Genomic DNA, 23,087 nt, shown 5'->3' on the forward strand with positions numbered 1-23,087 from the left:
GAGTTCTATCCATTGAAATACACAAATGTAAGGGGGGATATGCATTCATTCTCTGGTTTTGGTATGCTGTGTAGCAAAATGGATTGAGAGATACCCTATTTTTATAAGTATTGGATTACTTTGAACCTCAGAAACCTTATCATGTCATCAAGTTACTTTTCAAAAATGTATCTCTGGTTAAACGTCAACTTTTGTTTTATTAAAAAGGTGATTTCAGAGATGTATATCCGAAAACATACCTGATTGAATTTTTTTTTTAAATACGCGAGGTATATTCAGAATGTATATCCAAAAACTCAATATACAAGCATATACAATGTAAACCATAAAATATAAAAATTTAAATCAAGAAGTACACCATCATTACTCTTATATGTTACTTATGTATTAAATCGTATCAAGATTACATCGTTGACGATATTACATTCAAAAAAAGTGTATCGTTTACAATCTAAAATGCATCAAGAGATCTATCACCACATAAAACTACTAAAAAACCTATGTAATCTTGACCTCTTTTTCGGATTCCAAAAATGTAAATACCACTGAAAATGTCTTCTCTGTAGAAGTAACACCAACAATTTCAAGAAGTGGAAACCTATACTTATTGGTATTACACGTCGAATCGATAATGAGGACAGTGAAAAATGTGTCGAACAACTTAATACTTTGGGATGCGTCCATAATATGTCACGAACAATAATGTTATCATCACGAACTGTGTACCTTTTAACATAGTGGTTTTCATCCAAAAGTTTCAAAAGTTGTTGCATTTTGGACCTTAGTCCCCTTATCGTCAGGTTGCATCGATAACGCGCATTGCATACCTACTTGATATTTGAAATACTTTCTGGTTGTTTCTGTTTCAAATCTGCAAGTATGTTTTTCGGCGCCACTCTGACTAAAAACATGTCCAAAATAATTTTCTTCTCCTCCAGTTGAAGGCGACATACGATGGGATGACCGACTACATATGTTTGCAAGGCATGGTTAAATATTTTAGAAACTACATTAGATTTCCATATTTCACCCACCTTACAATATTCACGTAATTTGAACGGATAATCACATTTTCTTGTTCTAGTGTCATCACGTTTCAACTTCGAATCGAGGGAACATATGTGCATATTCTCTTGCATCACAAGATTACAAATGTTTGTCTTCTATTTGAACCATTACTGGACCTACAATGCCAAACCTTGAATTTCTGGCTATCACGCGAACTCATTGATTGAAGTCTATGTTCATGAGCAGTAAACATTTGTTCATTTTTGAAACGTGGACCAACATATATCTCGAGAAGAACCAGTATAATACCATCTTTCACTTCATGCGGTTTAACATCATGCTTCATGTCATTCGGTTTAACATCATCCTTCACTACATTCGGTTTTATATCATTACTTACATCAGCTTTAGGAAACATATTCTGGTGCACCATAGCTATTAAGAACCAAAATAGTAAAATGATTAAAAATAGTAATAGACAATATTGAATATACATATTCGAAATTATGGCAAGTGAGTTTGGATATGTAGATCTGGACTAGACGCACGTTCTTTCACCTTTAAATCAAGATTAATGCAAATAACAAAGGATGAAATGAATGAACTTTACCTTAAATTGCAGTTTCTTTTACTCCATTAGATGTGGTAAAATTCAAGAATACTAGTTTGGAATTGAAAAGTTGGTTGGAAATGAAAATTTTTGTAAGTTTTTTTGTTATGGAGGAACTTTGAAGTATGAGAGAGATGATCATGCAAGTGATTATATATTCAATTTTCTAAGTTGTTAAATGATAAATAATCTAAATGAAATTATTGTGAAATGGCTTAAAGTATATGTTCGGAGATGTATCTCCGAATTAACCTTATAAAAAATTCATAGTTGCATCTTCGAACTAAATTTTGACAAAAAATGAGATTTTGTGTATTCGGAGATGTATTTATGATAAATCCAAGGTTATTTTGGGATTTTCATAGGTGTGACCCACTCTATAGGGTGGAAAAAGAAATTCCCTTTATCAAGACTATAACATTGTCGCCTCTAATAAAATTCAAACAGTCGGGGAGGAGAATTTAACATGCCACTCTAACTTATACCTGACACCCCCATATTATTTCGTAATTCTAAAAATGCCCCTGTTTAAATTTGAAGTCAAATATGCGTAAGAAATTTCTGGTAAGAAATTTGAAGTCTGAATATGCATATCTCGCTTTTGTTTACTTCAACAAAGAGAAATCTCCTCTTCAATTTAGGTTCTCAAAGGTCATCCGTCTTGTCGATTTAAAATCAATACTAGAGAACTTGTACCTAAACAATTGAAGTGTTTTGAAGCACTATTATTGTATAGCCTCAAATGACAGAGATGAGAAGACACAGTTCAATGAGTTTGAGCTGAAGAAAAATGAAGATTTAACTGTTATGTGGAGTACATTTCAGTGTTACAAAACAAAAGGTCTGATCGAGTTGGATGCGAAGATTATGAGATCTATTAAAGATATTCTAAAGATGTTGAGACGTCCTACTTGATGATGAAATGTGTTATTCGATTTACTTTGTCGATTATATATGTAATGTTTTAATTTTTATATGTATTTCATAACAATAATTGATATTAATTTATCTCTGTTTCATTTTTGCATTTGTTTGTGGTTCAATATTTTTCAAAAAATACACTTCCATAAATGATACAGAGTTGTATTTCCGTATCAATTTTTTTCAAAAATTAGAGTCGAACTTGCTTACAAATGGATTGTGTGCGAATTGCATGCGTCCGAAAATATGTTTATGTATTTCAGAAGTAGTTTTAGTTTTTCACTAAGACGAGAGAATAAACAATTTTTTAAATAAATCGATCTCAAATTTAGATTCAACTACTTAACTGTCTAATCTATTTATTTGAGTGAAAAATTTATTATACAATTCATTTTAATTTGTATTATTTTAGTGAAAAGTAAAAGGTATGTATATGGGTAGGGGTGGCAAAACGGGCCCTAGTCCGCAGGGACGGCCCGCGCACCCGTCAAAAAATAGCGGGCTAGGTTGGGATTTTAGGTCCGCCGTCCGCCAAAACCCACCGCCCGTCATAGCCCGCCTAGCCAATGCCCGCCGCTCTCCAAAGTCCGCCCCTCCTCCAAAATTCCCTCTTTTTTAGTTAATTATAGTAATTTTAATTCTTGATGGTTTATTTTATATATTTATTTGTAAATATATGTAATATTTTTTCAAGTAAAATTTGTTAAAAAGTTGTTTTAAAAAATAAGTGAAAAATTTAATTAAAAGGTAAAAAAATCGATTAATCTATTAAAGAAAATGAAAAAAATATAAATAAAAATAGGTGGATAAGTCACTTGCCCGCTAACCGGCCATCTTGATTGGACAAACATGACTTTATGCCCATTTCACTTGGCGGGCATGTCCGTCCTTCTCATTTTTTGGTGGACTTAAGACAAACGGGGCGGACGACCCGTTTTGTGACCCCTATATATGAGTATATATGGGTATAACGTGTATCACATTATATACATTACTATCATCAATAATAATAAAGCAATGGAAATAGGATTATGATTGAGAAGAAGGGTAAGGAATCGTTTAATTTAAAATTCTAAGTGACAGATTGAGGATCACTTTTTGTTCCCCATGCATACATTTTCTTATTATTTTCCTTTCTCTTTATTTACTCTTTAAATCTTAGTTTGATCTCATAATTCATTACACTTCTCATCACCTCTTCAAGCAAAAATAATCGACCAAAATCACTACTTATGATCATCCATTTCAAAATAGTGAGGTTTGTTCCATTTATTTTATTTAATGACTCATTTGTTTTTATGTTTCATTCAACTTGTAGTACTTTAATAATTAATAAATTAAACCATTTGTCTAATAATTAAATAATTTTGAAAAGCAGAAGCTTCAAAACGATGGAGTTGGTGTTGGAGTGGAGACTAGTGAAAAGCTGATTCCTCATTCCTAGTTTGTCACAATCTATCTCATGGTAATTACTAACATGTTTTCCCTTATCTTTGCTTACAATGTTTATAAAATTGATATTTTATTTAACAATGTCACATATAATTCTTGGATTAAACATATGAATTCACTCTAAATATTTATAGAATTAAGTTAGACCAAATCATATTTTTTTAACATAATATCAACATGATTTAAGATATATGTTAAGTCACCTGATATTAGAGTTTGACCTAACTCATCCTTACAAAACCGGTTAGTAAGGTGAGGAGTGTCCCTCTATATATATTCTTTGAAAGCTCTATCTCTAGTCAATGTGGGACTTTAGGATCTTCCTAATACACCCCCTCACGCCCAACACTCTTTTTGGGCTTGGTGCGTGGATATTAATGGTGGGCGGCCCATGGTCCGATCGATAGGCTCTGATACCAGAATCAGCACTCTTTTTATATACTCTTCCAATGGCCATGTGGTTTATCTCCTAGTGTATGTTGATGATATAATCATCACTGGAAGTGACTCAAAGCTGCTGCAACAGATTATCTCCAAGCTCAACACTGCCTTCTCTCTCAAGCATCTTGGTGACCTTGATTATTTCTTGGGCATAGAAGTTAAGGCTACCTCTCATGGCTCCATGCTGCTCACACAGTCCAAGTACATTAGGGATCTTTTGCACAGGACCAAAATGTCTGACTGCAGTCCTGTCAGCTCCCCCATGCAATCCTCTTGCAAACTCACCAAGACTGGCTCTCCTGCCCTCTCTGACCCTTTCATGTACAGGTCAGTAGTTGGGGCTTTGCAATATGCCACAATTACTAGACCAGACATTGCTTTCTCTGTGAACAAAGTCTGCCAGTTTATGTCTCATCCTCTAGAGACCCATTGGGTTGCAGTCAAACGCATTCTTCGTTATCTCAAGGGTACTCAGTCTCATGGCCTGCATCTGTCTCCTCTGACCTCCAGCCAACCACCTCCTGTCAAGGTATTTTGTGATGCTGACTGGGCATCTGATCCAGATGATAGGAGGAGCACCTCTGGTGCTGCTATCTACTTTGGTCCCAACCTAATCTCTTGGTGGTCCAAGAAGCAGCCTGTAGTGGAAAGATCCAGCACAGAAGCAGAGTATAGGAGTTTGGCTCAAGCCACTGCAGACCTGCTCTGGCTTCAAACATTGTTCACTGAGCTTGGCATTGCTATTCAACAGCCTCTTGTTCTTTGTGACAATCAATCAGCTGTTCTGCTTGCTCATAACCCTATTTTACATTCTCGTACCAAGCATATGGAGATTGACCTCTTCTTTGTCAGAGAGAAGGTCATAGCCAAAACCATTGCTGTTGCTCACATTCCTGGTGTTGATCAAGTGGCTGATACTCTCACTAAACCTCTTCCTTCAACAAGGTTCCTGGAATTCAGACACAAACTCAGGGTTGCGAGCTCCCCATGAGTTTGTGGGGGGGGGGGGGGTATTAGAGTGTTAGCTTTAGCTTAGAGCCAGTCAGTATGTTACTGACACCTGGCAGTTTGTTTTCAGTAGTTACAGGCTACTACAGGTCACAACTTGTAGTATATAAACAAGTTGTGATACCTGATGTAACTAACTTTTCACAATTGAAATTCAGTTACAACTGAAATGAAAGTTCAATCATTTTCTCTTTCTATTACCTGATATCAAGTTTTTGTCATCGGTCACTTATCCTTTATTTTTACTTTTTTTCTTATAAATTGATTTTGTAGAGAACATTCATGTTTAATCCAATTTTTTTTTTAAATTTAATCAAAGTGAGTTGAATACATATATATATATATATATATATATATATATATATATATATATATATATATATATATATATATATATATATATATATATATATATATATATATATATATATATATATATATATATATATATATATATAAATCATGTTTACACACAAAACTTAGAAACATTAATTTTAAATAAAATCAATTTTAAAAGTATATTCAAATATATTAAATTTTATTTATAATAAATAAACATGTTAAAATAAAATTTTAAAAAACTTTAAAAGATGAAAATATAATTTAATCTAAAAATAACCACTTTAACTTATTTCAAAATCTTAACTTGAAACGTTTGGATCTTGACAGTGTGTGTGGTCTAGCGGTAAAACACTTGGGTCTTGAGAGTGTGCTCCTCTCAAAATTTATTAAAAGAACTTAGCGTGAAGTTTTAAAAAGTAATCAAAATACAAAATATAAAAACTAAATAAGGATATTGCAAAAGTTAATCAATGTGACAATTTCTCTACCAAATATTAAAAAGCTAAGAATCTACTCCATTTCTTAAACTCCATTTCTTTTTCATTATTATAGTTTTGTGTTTATATTCCACGTATTTCTAAGACATGTGATACATATTTACTATTTATTTAACTTTATGCACACAAAACTATAGTAATGGACCTTCAATTTCTTTTCAGGAAACGAAGAAGATCCTTAATTACTCATTATATATTTAATCAATTACCTAGTAATATTTATTTTTATCATTTTATTATTTATTAAATAATATAATATTTTTAGAAAGTATTTTACTCTAAGATAAATAAGAATTCACCTTAACTCAAAAGAAAGAGAGGAAATATAAGCATGGGAGGCCAGAACAAAGCCTTAAGAGGAGAAAATTCCAAGTCTTAGCATACCTAACTTGTCATCTAAGAAATCACTAAAAATGCTATCATAAACATGATTTGACCAAGTAAATCTTTTTATGGTGAAACCATACCTAGCAAGTATGTCTATACTTGAGTCGTCTTCTCTAAAAATGAGTGTTATCATGAAATTCATTGATTTAGAGATGAACAAGTAGTTTAACCATCTAGTTCTAATTCGTCAAGGAATAAAAGATGTATTAACAAAAACATTCACAACAATTAAAGAGTTTTATACTTGCTAAAAGTACAAATACATGATAATCTCTAGTGATTAAGGGTCATGAGAGGCTTGAAGATTTATTCTAATGTTGAGAGCTAACTCACGAGAGATGAGTAACTATTGTATGTGTGTATTTTTGTGTTATTGTACGTGTGTATTTTTGTGTTGTAGTTAGGTCATTTCTCTAACGTAACGTTGGAGAATTTATAGCCACCAAGGTTTGGATCTAAGACTTCTTGAAATATAGAAATCACTATGGGAATACATAGTTGATTCCTTGAAAATTAGAGAATGCAGTTAATTTTCATGCCTACCTATGTGTCGTTTGTTCACCCGATACACATACCACACGATCAATGTTATGGACGGAGATACGAAAGACTCGAGCGGCGTATTCGAGAAAAAATTCAAATATATATGAAAAACACCATAGACAAAGCTTCTCACCATCCTCGCGTGAACTTGTTCGGTCAAATATTACATTTAAAAAAGTAAATTTTCTCTAATAAATAAAACTAGATAAAATATATTATTTAACATTATATTTAAATATTTAAAAACATCATCTTTTTAAACTTAATTTTATCAAGAAAATGAACAAACAATAATGTAAATAAATTTGTTTCAAAAAAATGTAAATAAAGGTTTTTTAATAAATATTTTCTTTTCAATAACTTGATTTTAATACATTTTGTTTTTCTATTTTTCAATATCAATACTCATTTTCTTAATAAGAAATTAAAATGAATTTGTTGAGTGGGTTCGCGCGGGAAACGTTAACATGGCGCGTGGCAGTGTCATTTGATAGCGGCAGAACTTGCAGCGGCGCGTGGCACGCGCGTGTGATTCCTGTTCCGGCGACCATGGCACAGAGTTGTGGTTGTGGAAAACTATCATTCTACTGCTCTGGTGCATATGATTCGTCAATGCGAAATTATACGGTGAAAGGATCGAATCAGAGGGCTTAGAATTGATTTTTGGAGATAAGTAGTTTCATGCTTTCTGATATACAAATCTATTTCCTTGAATTTCAATTTTGTCACTGGCTTTGTAGTTAGTTGTTTTGTAGAGTCTGTGTAGTCTTTCGTGTTTAGGGTTTCGTATAGTGTGTATTTTAGGATATTGCTATTAGGCCTTGTTTAATTGCATCTATACTGTTGCATTGTTGAGGTATGTCTTTTAAGTTGGAATATAAGAGAAGTTATTATCAAAGATCTCGAGATTAACGATTTGGATAGAAGCATGGTTCTGGATAGAACATTATGTCGGAAGTTGATCTATGTAGATGACCCCACTTAGTGGAATAAGTCTTGGTTTGTTGTTGTTGTTGTTGTTGTTGTATAGTCACGTTTGTCACCGTCGAACACTGGACACACCTTTTATCTGATGTGTACTTTCTATATAGGCTATGAGTTAGTTTAAATGTTAACCATGCTAGAACTGATGTAAGCTGTATATTAACTAATCTGCATTAATTTTATGAGTTAGTTATAAGTTAGTTGCCAGACAGTTTTGTTAGGTAAATTAGTTACTTAGTTGTCCTCACCCTTTATTTAAACCGGCATATGTTATGGTAGTCGTTTTCGTTCTCTTGAATTGAATAATGGTTTTGAAGCTTGTCTTTTTGATAGAGGTATTGACAATTTCTCAACATTCCTATCAATATACTGAGTTTTTAAGCTGTAGGAGGTTAGGGTTGTGTTTTTAAGAGTCAATATCAAAGGAAGATTTCATGAATAAGGTTTATATCGTGGTAGAAAGTGATGACGAGGAGGATGGATCAAGCAGGGTTGCCTTGGAAGGGAATAGGCTTCAAGCTTCTTAAAACCATTTGCATTTGCATGGCATCCAATCCTCTTTTAACGCCTTCAGCGTTGCAACTTCAACCATAGCTTTCATCCAAATCATTCTCCAACATCGGTGCTTAGGTGGGCGCGCCACCATTTTCCAAGTTCTCTTCATACTCATAACTTATCACCTTACAAGTTAGTTTTGTAGAGTTGAATCAGGACCATTCCAAATTATATGATTTAGGATGGCCCCTATAAGTTGGGCTTGTTTTGTGCGCACTTAAGCTTCATTGATTTTATGTTCCTCCTCAAGTTCCTAGTCATTTAATCACAAAATCAGATCGTTTTGTAGGAATTGAGAATCCTGGATATATATAGTTCGGAAACTTCAAGATCAAGTGCTTCTCCCATGGCTTCAAGCCTTGCTCTTGTCATTTGTCTTACCAAAAGTCACTGGATGTTGCTACTCCTAGTAACTTCACTTTCCTAATCTTGACATCACCCACTGACTAATATCATATTAGTAATATGTCCTCATGCATGTAATTTGATGGAAGAGAGTCCACGTGTTATACTTTCAATCATGGCTGCCACCAATTTTGGATCCTTTAGAGTTGTTTGACGATGAGTGGGTTCTAACTGGGATATGCCAGCTCATCAGTTAGTTACAGTTGTCTCTTTGTTCAAGGCAGTTGCAAACTGTATGTAACTATAATCTTGAACGAACAGAAGAAGACAGCTTGGAGTTTACAGATATTATTCTGATTGAGAGCATAATGAGAAAAAAGCCCATTAATGGAATTGTTGTCTAAATCTTGAAATTCCTGAATATTCAAGCTTTTAACACAGGTGCTAATATGTTCATGCTACACATAATAATGAACATAAAGTGAGTCTGGGTATTAATTTTTAATGCCTTCTATGAGACTTTGGATGGGTTGATAGTTGGTTTGGTCGTCTCCTTGCAATGTCCAATCCCATAATCTAGTCAATATTGATTCCATTTTATCTTTTGAGTTGATTATACTTTGTACAAATCAATTCATATTAATAAGCCAATTATTCATTAGTTTGTTTTTGTAATTCAAAAACGTCAATGCTTGAATTTACTAATCTACTTTTGATTGTTGATTAATCTAAATTTCTTAATTACTTCTTGGCTGATATATTTCCACTCTTTGTTGGGAATAAAGAGATGTAGTCATACTTGGTTCAAGAAAATCAAGAAGAAAGTATGGAGTGTGCATCCAAAATTGTAGAAAGGGCTGTCGATGTTGTGTTGGACCTGACCATTCGGCATGTGGGTTACATCTTCTATTACAAGGAAAATGTTAATGAGCTACGCAGTCTTGATGAAAAGCTAAGTCTTCAAAGAAAGAGGCTGGAACATGCAGTAGATGAAGCTGAGGATAATCTTGGAATAACTGAAAGTGATGTTACAGATTGGCTTCAGAAAGTGGATAAAACTAGAACTGAAACAGAGGAGTTTCAAAATGATGAAGGCCACACGAAGACAAGGTTTTCCAGTGGTTTATTTCATTACTTCAGGAACAGGCATAGACTAGGGAGAAAAGCAAAGAAGATGTTACTGGATGCCAAGTCATTAATAGATGAGTCAAAGTTTGATGGAGTTTCATATCACCAAAAGCCAACATCTATGCATGCTGCATTGCATAATGCTGGCTATGTTGAAATTGGTTCCAGAAGACAAACAATTGAAAAGATAATAGAAAAACTCGAAGATTCTACAGTGAGATTGATTGGAGTGCATGGGCCAGGTGGTGTGGGTAAGAGCACATTAATCAAAGAAATTGTTAAGAAAGCTCGAGACAAGAAGTTGTTCAGTGTGGTAGTTATAGTCGAAATAACTGACAATCCCAATCTTCGAAAAATCCAGGAAGAAATTGCGTACGTGTTAGGATTGAGTTTGGAAGGGGAAGGTGAGAGTGTCAGAGCAGATCGTCTAAGGAGGAGGTTAAAGACAGAGAAGGAAAACACCCTTGTTGTCATGGATGACCTTTGGGACAGAATAGACTTGAATAAGATAGGGATTCCATTTGATGATCACATGGATGATGATTCAAGTAATATGACAATTGAAGATATGAAGGGTCCTAACTTCACAACTGTAAAAAAAGGAAAACCTCCTGGTTATTACAAGGGGTGCAAAATTTTGCTAACTTCGAGAGATAGAAAAGTATTGTCTGATAAAATGGACGTCAAGTCAGTTTTCTGCGTGAGAGAATTAGATGATAAGGAATCTCTAATGTTGTTTAAGAAGGTGGCTGGAACACTTGATGAAATGTCCACATTTAAGCAAGATATTGTTAAGAAGTATTGTGCAGGGTTACCCATGGCAATTGTTACTGTTGGAAAGGCATTAAGAAATAAGAGTGAGTCAGTGTGGGAAGCCACACTAGAAAAACTTAAAAAAGAGGAGCTGAGTGGAGTGCAGAAGTCTATGGAGATTTCAGTAAGGATGAGTTACGATCATCTAGAAAGCGGGGAGATGCGGTCCATTTTCTTACTTTGTGCTCAAATGGGTCATCAAGAATTAATTATGGACTTGGTGAAGTATTGCTTTGGTTTGGGTATACTCGAAGGGGTCTATACGCTAAGGGAAGCACGTGATAGAGTATATGCATCAATCCAGAAGCTAAAAGACTCGAGTTTGATGTTGGATGGTAGTTCCAATGATCATTTCAAAATGCATGATATGGTGAAAGATGCTGCTTTGTCTATAGCACACAAGGAGCAAAATGTATTTGCTTTAAGAAATAGCAAATTAGACGACTGGCCAGACAAGGATCAACTCGAAAGGTGCACCGCTATATCTATACGCAACTGTGATATCATTGATGAGCTTCCTAAAGTCATGCATTGTCCTCAACTTAAATTCTTCCAAATTGACAGTAATGATCCTTCTTTGAAAATACCAGAGAATTTTTTTGAAGGAATGGAAAAACTCAGGGTATTAATATTGACGGGTTTTCATTTACCATGCTTGCCATCTTCAATTAAATGCTTATTAAACCTCAGAATGCTTTGTTTGGAGCGGTGTGTTCTAGTTAACAACTTATCCTTTGTAGGAGATCTGAAAAAGTTAAGAATTCTCAGCTTTTCTGGATCTCAAATTGAAAGCTTGCCAACTGAGTTAGAACGCTTAGATAAGCTACAGTTGTTTGACATCAGCGACTGTTCCATAATGAAAGTGGCTCAACCTAATTTCATATCAAGGTTGACTTGTTTAGAGGAGTTGTATATAAGAAAGAGTTTGATCAAAATGAAGGTAGATGGAGAGCCAAACCAAAGTCAAATTTCATTTCTTTCTCAGTTAAAACATTTGCACCAATTGAGAGTTGTAGACTTGAGCATCCCGAGTACTACAGTTTTGCCCAGGGACTTGTTCTTTGACAGATTAACAGATTACAAAATTGTGATTGGAGACTTCAAGATGCTTTCATCTGGAGATTTCAGGATGCCAAGTAAGTATGAAGCGTTAAGATCTTTGGCATTGCAGCTGACAGATGGTGCTGATATTCACTCCCAAAAAGGGATAAAGTTGTTGTTCAAAAGAGTTGAAAAATTGTTGTTGGGAGAGCTAAATGGTGTTCAAAATGCTTTTTATGAGTTGAATTTGGATGGATTTCCAGATCTTAAGCATTTATCCATCATAAATAACGATGACATTGAATATATCGTTAACTCAATGGAGCTATTCCATCCTCAGAATGTTTTTCTCAATTTGGAATCTCTATGCCTCTACAAACTGAAGAACATAAAGATGTTGTGTTATACTCCAGTTTCAGAGTCCTCATTCGCCAAATTAAAAAGCATCAAGTCAAGATGTGTACCCAGTTGAAGTTTCTCTTCTCCTTTTACATGGTTGGTTTTTTAGCTTGTCTAGAAACAATTGATGTTTCTGAATGTGATTCTTTGGAGGAGATTGTTGTTAAGGAGGGGCAAGCAAATTGTAATAAGATTGAGTTTCATAAGCTACGCTCTTTGACACTACAATCATTACCATCATTTACTAGTTTTTACACCGGTGTTGAGATGCCCTCTGTAGAAGAGCAAACAACAAAAAGGGATCACATAGAAATTAGTGTTGCAGAAGATGATCGCAGTGTCGTGGATCCCCTTTGTCTCTTTGATGAACTGGTATAATATTGCACAATATTCCTCTAGTTGTCATTAATTTGTGATCATTTGTTTCAGTTGCAAATATAGTGATTGTGCATGGTCTTGCAGATTGAAATTCCAAATCTGGAGAGTTTGAAATTATCCTCAATCAAAAGCGAAAAGATATGGAGATACCAGCCTCTGTCAAATTTCTGCTTTCAAAACTTAATAAAATTAACTGTGAAAGAATGCTATAACTTAAAATACTTGTGTTCAATGTCAGTGGCTAGCAATTTTAAGAAATTGAAAGGCCTTTTTATAAGTGATTGTTGGATGATGGAGAATATTTTTATCACTGAAGGAGACAGTATGGACAAGGTATGTGAAGGTGTAAAGTTTTATAGTTGACTCAATGTTATGTATACAGTTGTGCATTTTTTTTGTCGAGTACTTGAGTTGATTACGTTATGGCTTTTATGTATAAAATTGCAGGTATGCATCTTTCCTAAGTTGGAGGAAATCCACCTAACCAAACTAAATAAGTTGACAGACATATGGCAAGTTGAAGTTGGTGCTGATTCCTTTTCAAGTCTCATTTCTGTGCAAATTGAAGGGTGTAAACAACTTAACAAGATTTTTCCAAGTCACATGACAGGATGGTTTGGGAGTTTAGACAGCTTGAAGGTTATTGATTGCATGTCGGTGGAAGTGATTTTTGAAATTAAAGATTTTCAACAAATAGATGCATCTATGAAGGTGACAAACCTGCAGCTTATTTTGGTAGACCAACTCCCAAATCTAAAGCAAGTATGGGACAGAGATCCAGAAGGAATTCTTTGCTTCAAAAATCTGCGGGTTATAGAGGCTACACGCTGTAATAAACTAAGCTATCTCTTACCAGCTTCTGTGGCCAAAGATCTAAAAAGGCTTGCAGGCATTTCAGTAAATCTTTGTGATGGAATGGAGGAAATTGTTGCTTGGCAAGACGGACCACAAGTACGATTAATGTTTCCTGAAGTAACCTTCATGAAACTGTATGGCCTTCCAAATGTGAAGCGTTTCTATGACGGGGGACATATAGAATGTCCAAAATTGAAGCAGTTGGCTGTGGACTTTTGTGAGAAGCTGGACTTGTTCACAACAGAAACCACAAATGAAGAAAGACAAGCAGTTTTCTTAGCTGAAAAGGTAAGGAACCATTTACTGTTATCTCTTTGTTCCAACTCATAAGAATTACATATTTGAAATTGACTTGAAGAGAAAACAAAATACCCAGTCTTGCAAAATAATTAACATGCAAATAAATAGGGAAAGTAAATAAATTTTATCCCAAAGTGCAACACTAAACTTTTTTTGCCAACTAACATACTAACAAAACTTTAAGAGTTGATAGCTAATTAACGCACTCACACAAAACTTAAACTTGGAGAATTTCATGCATGAAAGTCTCCCCTACCATATTTAATACAATGATACCATGTACTTTGATTTGATCATGTAATTTTTGTGTAATCTATTAGAAATTTCTCCTTTATTGCGGTTCACCCCTAGCCGGTTTCCTTCATTGCAGCTTCCAACGCTTTTAACGTGCCCATATCATGTGCAATCATGGGAATGAGTTGGGTGGCGGTGAAAGTCTCAATTGAATTGTATATGGCCTGAAATATTATTTATAAATGGAGACATCTAACCACTTTGTCGAGTTGAGTTAAGCTCAATCCAACACTAAGAAAAATAAAATGGCATGTCAACAAAAAAAAAAAACTAACAGTTTAGCAAAGAGAATGCATCCACTTAAAAACGACGCTAGCAACACGCCATATAAAATTATAACATACTCCTTTTAAAGTATACACTATCATTTAATGAAATTCATGTAGATCTCACTAAATTAATTAGGTTCATGCATATCTCACTAAATGATGCGGGACCTATGTGTGAATTCTATTCATTTTCAGATTTTTTAATCAAAATTATAGAGAAAGAAACATATAAAAAGGATTGGTAATTTATATCCTAGCTGTGGAATAAGCTTAAATATATATAACTGTATAACAGTATTTTTTCCCCCTCCTATTTAGCACCTTTATCTCATCTTTCTCTAGGTAATCTCCAACTTGGAGTTCATGGAAACTGGCTTAAAGGAATCACTTTGGTTAAAGAGCAACAATTGGAAGTACCGAATGGACCGTATAAAAGAGCTTAGCTTACGCTCGTTACGGAGTATTGAACTTCTCTACTGGTTTCTGGACAGAATGCCCAATCTGGAAAGGTTTAACTTGCTTTTCTCTCACTATAAGCTTGAAGGGTTAGTTCCAAGTGGAAACGTTGTATCACAAGAAAGACTGGGAACTGTATTACAGCTCAAGACATTGAGTTTGTGGTCATCAGAGATAAATGATCTAGGACTTGACCGAGACCCACTTCTACAACGACTGGAACATTTGCTCTTAGGTGCCTGCAACAGTTTGGTCAATTTAGCCCCTTCCTCGCTATCTCTGTCTCACTTAACATATTTGGAAGTAAACTCTTGTATTGGTTTAGTGAATTTAATGGCAGTCTCAACAGCTAAAAGCATGGTTCAACTTGCAACAATGAAGATAATCCGTTGTAAAGTAAAAGAAATAGTAACCAATGAAGGAAATGAAGAAGACAAAATGATTGAAGTTGTATTTAGAAAATTGGTTTGTTTAGAGCTGGTGAGATTAAAGGACCTTACAAGTTTCTGCAGCTACAAGAACTGTGAATTTAAGTTCCCATCATTGGAAAGATTGGTTGTCAGAGAATGCCCCAAGATGGAGACATTCACTGTGGGTCAGACAACAGCACCAAAGCTTCAAAATATACTTGCCATTGAAGGAGAAGAAGAAGAGAAACGGTATTGGGAAGGTGACTTGAATATCACTATACAGAAAATTTTCAAAGACAAGGTACTTATTCATTAAATAAACCCTCTCATCTTAAATGTTTACTCTTTAATCAAAATAATATCAATTCCATTTCTATATAATCATACTCAAAACACTAGTCATATTTTTTTATTTATAAATAATTTAGCCAATCAAATATTTGAGTTTTAATTCAGAACGCCTTCATTTTTCTAGTAATGTTTCTTACATTTTTTATTTTATTATTTGATTTTACAGATTTCTTTCGAATACACGGAGCAGATGAACCTTATTGATTATCCTGAATTATTAGAACAAGTATGGCATTGCAGTGATTTAGTGCAGGACTACATGTTTCGTAATTTGACATCCTTGGTAGTATCACAATGTAATAATCTAGTACATGTAATTCCATCTCATTTACTTCCTTGCTTTGAGAATTTGGAAGAGTTAAAAGTATGGGATTGCAGTGCAGTGAATGTCATATTTAATTTAAATGACACAAGGGTCACAAAAGCTTTGAGAAAATTCCGCTTGAAAAAGTTGTCATTAGATGGTCTACCAATACTGGAGCATGTATGGGACAGAGATCCTGAAGGAAATTTTGGCCTTCACTTGCTACAAGAAATGCGTGTTGACAGTTGTTATACCCTCAAATACTTGTTTCCTGCATCGGTGGCTAAAGATCTTACTAGACTCGAGGTGCTTATTGTAAATTACTGTAAAGAGTTGGTAGAAATATTTTCAAAGGATGAAATACCTCCAGAAGGAGCAACAATAGAGTTCCCTCGTTTGACCACATTACACCTAACAGATTTGCCAGGGCTCAAAGACTTTTATCCGGGTTTACATAAGCTAGACTGGCCTGTGCTAAAAGATTTGAGTGTGTATCATTGTAACTTGCCGGTGCTCAAATTTCAAGAAGATCATCAGGAGCAACCCCTTATTCCAATTGAAAAGGTACTTCTTACAACTTGGTCAATAAGGCCGGAACAGTTTAACTTGCCCTAAATGATATTAATACAAAGTATACCTAACCTAGCAGCATCACATTGACAAACCTGTAACTGGATCATGTATCTATCAATGGAATCTATTCTTATTTTTCTTTTTTATTTAATTGATGATATTGAAACAATAAATTTAATTCCTTAAGCGCATCAGTTATCATTATCCAATTCTTCTATGCTTTGACTCATACTTTGTTGTCCAGTGGTGAACTAATAATAAAAATATATATAATCTTATAATAATTATGAGATAACAAGTTTATATGGTTATGGAATTTCAAATATTTAATTCTATATTTTAGAAGACTTCGAATCTTTATTTTTACAGAAGAGTACCTTTAATGAAAGTTGTATTTGTCTGTAATTTCCTTATTAGTTTTTCCACTTGGGCTATCCAGATTCCCAATATGGAGATGTTATCATTTGGTATTGGAGGCGCCATTGTTATGTGGGATCGGGGGTCTTGGAAATTGCAACTTCACTGTCTGCAACGCTTTCAAGAAGAGTCAGATAGTGTTCTATATGGGTTCCTTGGCATGTTACCTGCTATACGAAAGCTTGAATTGTACCAGGGTTCACTCGAAGAGATGTTCTGTGCTGAAAGACCTAATGCTGATTACACAAGAATTCTCTTAAACCTAAAAGAAATAATGTTATTTAATGTGGGTAATCTCAACTCCATTGGTTTAGAGCACTCTTGGCTACACCCCATTCCTGAAAATCTCCAAACATTAAAAATAACTTCGTGTAATCGTTTAGTAAACTTGGTACCACACATGGTATCTTTGTCCAACCTTACATATTTGGATATATACATGTGTAAAGGAATGCTATATCTGTTCACTTCCTCAACAGCCAAAAGCTTGTGCCAACTCAAAGAGATGAAGATAGAATTGTGTGAATCAATGCAAGAGATAGTGTCCACAGAGGGGGTTGAGTCACATGCAGATGGGAAAATAATATTTGAGCACCTCCACACTTTGCTTCTAAAAGATTTAGAAAAGTTAAGGTGTTTTTACCCTGGAAAATTTGCATTATGCTTTCCATCCTTGGAGAAAGTGTCATTGATTCACTGCAGCTTGATGAAAACTTTCAGTCCAGTCAACAAAATAGATTCAACCATACTGTCTTCTGGAGTAACATTCAAAAGAGAAGAAACACCACAATGGGAAGGTGATCTGAATTCTACAATACTCAAGAGGTTTGAGGAAAAGGTATGTACATAACCAATAACATATACACCCTTTTGTTTTTGTTTGTTGATCAAAGTATATTCTTACGATTTACAAGTACTCGGGTGCATTTGTTCCTACGTTTATAAAATACACTTATCCTTGATTTAATTCACGAGAAAATGGATGGGAATAAAAGGTTCTCTTAAATATCGTAAGAAATTTTAGATAACTACCCATTTGCCCATCCTTACAAATAATTCCCCGAAATGTAACAATTCTTAACGAAACACATTTTTCCAAACAAGTTTTTTTTAACTATATGTCATATTGATTATTTATTTTATAAATTCTAGTTAAAGTGTTTTGGACTTAATATTAAGGAATTATAATAGCATTTACTATTTAAAATAATTACTTAATAATTTTTTTTTTAATAATATGTTAATACTAAATGTTAGTACAATGTAAATGACGGGCATCCTAATGTTGTTGGTAAGAGTTGTCATGCCTATGTATGTCAGTCCATTGGCAAGGACTGATGACTTGTCTTCCAATTAGGTAGTTGTTTGGTGAATCAATATGGCTGTCGCACATGCATAACTTAAGCATCTCTTGATAGAAAACATATTATTAAGAAAAAAGAAGAATTGTTTATTCAAAGTCCCATAATCATCAAGATTGTCATATTCAAACAGTATTAGTTTATATTATTTTGAGAAGAAAAATTCACTTAAAGATTGTCCTAAAGAAGTTTTCTGCATTATTGGTTGAAAAAGAAAAAATCTCATCAAAATGCTATTGTATTATAGTATTTTGAACAAATATATTGATGAGTTAAAACAACAGTCAATCAAACTTCAAGTTTTGTACCCTTATTCTTTGTAATAACCGAGTAGGTTTAATTCAAGCAATAAAATCAAGCATTCTCATCACTTGAAATGAAAGTCCTAATTAAGATATTAATAAGTGAGTTACCAAAGCTAAGGGTGTGATGAAAATAATTCTGAGCTATTTCAATACAGCAAAGTTAACTTTAAACTGCATGTGTTAATTTGTTATGATCAATACAAAAATTCGAATCCCGAAACTTGGTATAATTACAACCTTATAAAAAGTCAGATTTAAAATGTAACCTTTTGAACAACTTTAAATTCAAGAAAAATGAAATAAAATTACAATTCTACATCTCAATTCTTATTGACCTTGGTAAATAGTAATTAATTTTTCTACTCTTTTTCATGTGCAGATTTCTGACTATGCACCAAAAGGAACTATTGTGAGTCTCATAGATCAGCCAATACTACAGGATATATGGCATGGCTCACTGCCAGTCCCTCACATGTGCTTCAACAATTTGGAGGAATTGATTGTGGATGGGTGCCAATTTTTATTCGAAGTACTACCATTCAATTTACTTCCTTTCTTAACAAAAATAGAAAAGTTGGCAGTTCGAAATTGCAATTTTGTGAAAACAATATTTGATGTGAAATGTACAATAGAAGACAGAAAAATGACAGTTAAGGGACCAGTCCTGATCCCCCTCCCTTTTTCCCTGAAGAAATTGACTTTAGATCAGTTGCCAAATCTGGAGAGTGTTTGGAATGAAGATCCTTGTGGAATTCTAACAATAGAACTTTTAAAAATAGTATATGTTGACAAGTGTAAATGCCTTACAAGTTTGTTTCCAGCATCAGTAGCCAAAGATCTTGTGAAACTTGAAGAACTACATGTGAAACATTGTGAAGAGTTGATTGTTATTGTTGCAGAGAATAATGCAGATCCCAAAGGAACAAATTTGGAGCTTTGGTTCCCTTGTGTGATCTCATTGACACTACTAGAATTGCCAAAGCTCAAGTGTTTTTACCGCTCGCTGCATTTTGACAGGTTGAAGATATCCGCACATCAAGAGTCACATTCTGAAGATGAAGTAATCGATATTGAAAAGGTATCGTTGCTTTACAACTCTCCTTGCTGCAGGATCCTTTATGGTTCCTGCAAACCGAACATAATTTCCTTGTTATTATAATGTGAATAGCAATGTCATCAGTTGATAATCCCACATTGACTAGATATATGACCTAGGTAGTGAATATAAGCATAGTTATAAAATCAAGTCTCCAATTGTGAATTGAAAACCAATTTCTATTTTTTCGAGTTGTGAATCAAATTTCTCAGAATTTGAATTGGGCCTAACTCATCCATGCAAAACCGGCTTGTAAGGTGAGGATTGCCCCAGTGTTGATGGTGGTCCATGGCGGAGAGCCAAAATCTCACCATACTGGCCGCTTCGCGGCACTTTAATTGAGGATTATGGCCAAAAAACTCGCAATAGCGGCCAATATTTACCATTGCGGCAATTCCAAATACCGCCATGGCGCTACAATTTGATAACACTGGATTGCCCCCATTTATAAACATGACATTTTATTATGAATTGTAAGATAAATGATCAATAAAAATGTCATTTTAAAATAAAAACAAGTTATATAAATATAAGCCCGTATATCATTTATGAATGTCAATAATTCAAAATTCAAGTCATAAAGCAAATGGCAAAGAAAGTTGTGGGCTAGACAAAGTTGACAAAAAAAAAGTGGCTGGCTAATGATGGCATCAAAGCTTATCTTAGATATGCTATTGAGCCAATATATCTATTATTTAACCCGTATTAAGCAACACTTCAGATTTCTAGTCCTTTTGGGCATGAGCTGTGGGTTGAGACCCCTGTTATTCCACTGGATTAGGCCACGCTGCTGATTTCCAATCTTAAGAATGAGAGGGTATGTTGAGAGTCTCCCATCAATTAGAGATATGGCCCAAGTAGTGATAATAAACTTTGGATAGTACTCATCTTACAAGTCGGATTGTTGAGTTAGGTTAGTCCTCAAGCCCAAATTTTAAGAGCATCATTAATAATTTCTTATTACTTTATCGACGTTTGATATGACAAGCACAGTGGCATCCATCTTATACATTAGTGGACAAAGAAATACAAAAATTTGACTTATATTGCCATTCTCTAGCTGGATTCTATGTTCGTTAAGAGTTAACTGTTAACTTTTGTATGTTTTGCATATCTACATTGTTAAGAGTCCCACATTGGATAATATATGGCCTGAACATGTCTTTATAAGTGGGAGCAATCCTCACCCTACAAGACGGTGATGTAAGGTTGAGTTAGGCCAAACTCTAAATCTAATATACATAAAGTCAAATAGTATACTAACTAGACCATTAACAATGGTGCTTTCATAATCATATCTTTTTCAGAGGAACCACTCAGACTTTAACGATCTCCACTCCAACCTTCCACCATTTTAATAGCCTAGATCATCATTTTCTTTTTAAAATCTTAGACTTTTTTCTATCAAGCTAACTTGTTTGCACATATTTTGTTGAAATAATTAATCTATCAATAATTATATATCGAACATCTTTTATCTTGAAAGGTTCATCATCTGTACAAGAGCGGGATCTATAACTTCCGTAACCTTCCTTTGCTTGATTATTGGTTTCTCTTTGTAGCTCACACCCAACCTGCAGTGTTTGTCACTGGGAAAGAAAGAATTAAAGACTATTTCGCAAAGAAACCACTTGCCCAAATTAAAAGTTCTTCATTTGGCCTGCTTTAATGTTGAATCAGATGTATTTCCATATGCATTCTTACAACAGGTGCCCAATATAGAAAAGCTTGTGGTGTTGTCTAGTTCCTTCAAGGAGATTTTCTGCTTTCAAGGACCTGATGTGGTCTATACAGAACACCTATCCCATCTGAAAGGAATAACATTGGAGTTACTTACAGAGCTTGTTTCCATTGGGTTAGAGCACTCTTGGATTGAACCCTTGATCAAGAATCTAGAAACATTGGAAATAGCTAGATGCTTTCGATTAAGGAACATAGCAGCATCCACTAAATGCTTCTCCAATTTGATGCGTTTACTTGTCTCTGGCTGCCACAGATTGGTAAATTTGTTCACACCCTCAACAGCCAAAAGTTTGGTTCGACTCAAAACGATGGAGATAATTTGTTGTGAATCAATACAAGAGATAGTGTCTCATGAGGGAAGTGCATCAGAAGAGGATGAAAAAATAATATTTGAAGAACTCCGGGCTTTGTATCTTAAAGATTTACAAGAGCTCAAATGCTTTTATTCTGGGAACTTTACGGTGTGTTTTCCATCCTTGGAGCAAGTGTTTGTAATCAACTGCCACAAGATGGAAAATTTCTCTCCAGGTACCGTTAATGCAGACAAGTTGTTAGGAGTTAAGTTTCAGGATATGTCAGATGTTGTCCTATTGGACATTGATCTCAACTCTACCATACAGAAGGAGTTTCTAGCACAGGTATTTTTAACTTTCCTTTCTTTTTTAAAAATAGAAACTTTAATGTATTGAATACCTTCTTTTACCATGTCAGTAATCAAGTCAATCTATTCTGATTATTATAGTTTGCAAAACTTACGTTCTTTTTATAATTTGACTAGGTGAAGTCCAACTAAGATGTTGCAGCAAAAGGACAGGAAAATGACGTTGATGGTAAACACAGTTTATGAAGAGGAACCAAGTTGTCTAAATGGTCATACTATTTCACTTTAATATATTTGGATATATATTCCAATGTTACTGTTTTGTGTTTAAGAAAAATAAGTATGCTTGTGTAGTGGAAGTTGCAATTTGTTGATTGCTCTATATATTAATGTAACAATGAGTGTGATTATGTGAGTTATTGGCGTACATGAAGAGCAAACGACAACTATATCAGGGGTGGTATTGTTTTATATATGTACTATTGAACATAAAAGAAAATCTGTGTTCTTGTATGTTATCTTTTAGATACAAACTCATGAACATATTTTTCGGTATGAAATATTGGTTTTGTTTGTTTACTCTTAATTTTGCCCATTTATATCAAGTTTTAGTTCAATTATAAATGTCATTTAAGGGTATATTATATGATCAGTAGCTTCTGAATCTAAAATCCAGGATCATTTACCGAACTTGGGAGATGCAGTGGAAAGACTCCCTTTTCTTGCAAGAAATAACCTGAAATTTTGCTAGACCTGACAGGGAGGTCTGGCTTGCCTTGTTTGAAAAAGCATTTAAAATTTCCCTTAAACTTTATATGATAAAGTTTTAAAAACTCCTATTTTTCAATGGAAATAACATAAATACTCTTAAAATATACTCTTATTTTGTATTGTTTCATT

General features: G+C 34.2%; 1 protein-coding gene and 1 pseudogene across 1 annotated transcript; both read left to right on the forward strand.

The window, feature by feature from the left end:
- The first annotated feature begins 3,664 nt into the window (after positions 1–3,664).
- Positions 3,665–22,766, forward strand: LOC131616600 (uncharacterized; annotated as a pseudogene).
- LOC131620007 (secreted RxLR effector protein 161-like) lies at positions 4,665–5,423 on the forward strand. The gene has a single exon (XM_058891035.1). The coding sequence runs from the start codon at positions 4,665–4,667 to the stop codon at positions 5,421–5,423; it is 759 nt and encodes a 252-aa protein (XP_058747018.1).
- Positions 22,767–23,087: the final 321 nt, after the last annotated feature.

Source organism: Vicia villosa, linkage group LG7 (assembly GCF_029867415.1).
Source record: "Vicia villosa cultivar HV-30 ecotype Madison, WI linkage group LG7, Vvil1.0, whole genome shotgun sequence".
In the NCBI taxonomy this organism is placed as follows: Eukaryota; Viridiplantae; Streptophyta; class Magnoliopsida; order Fabales; family Fabaceae; genus Vicia; species Vicia villosa.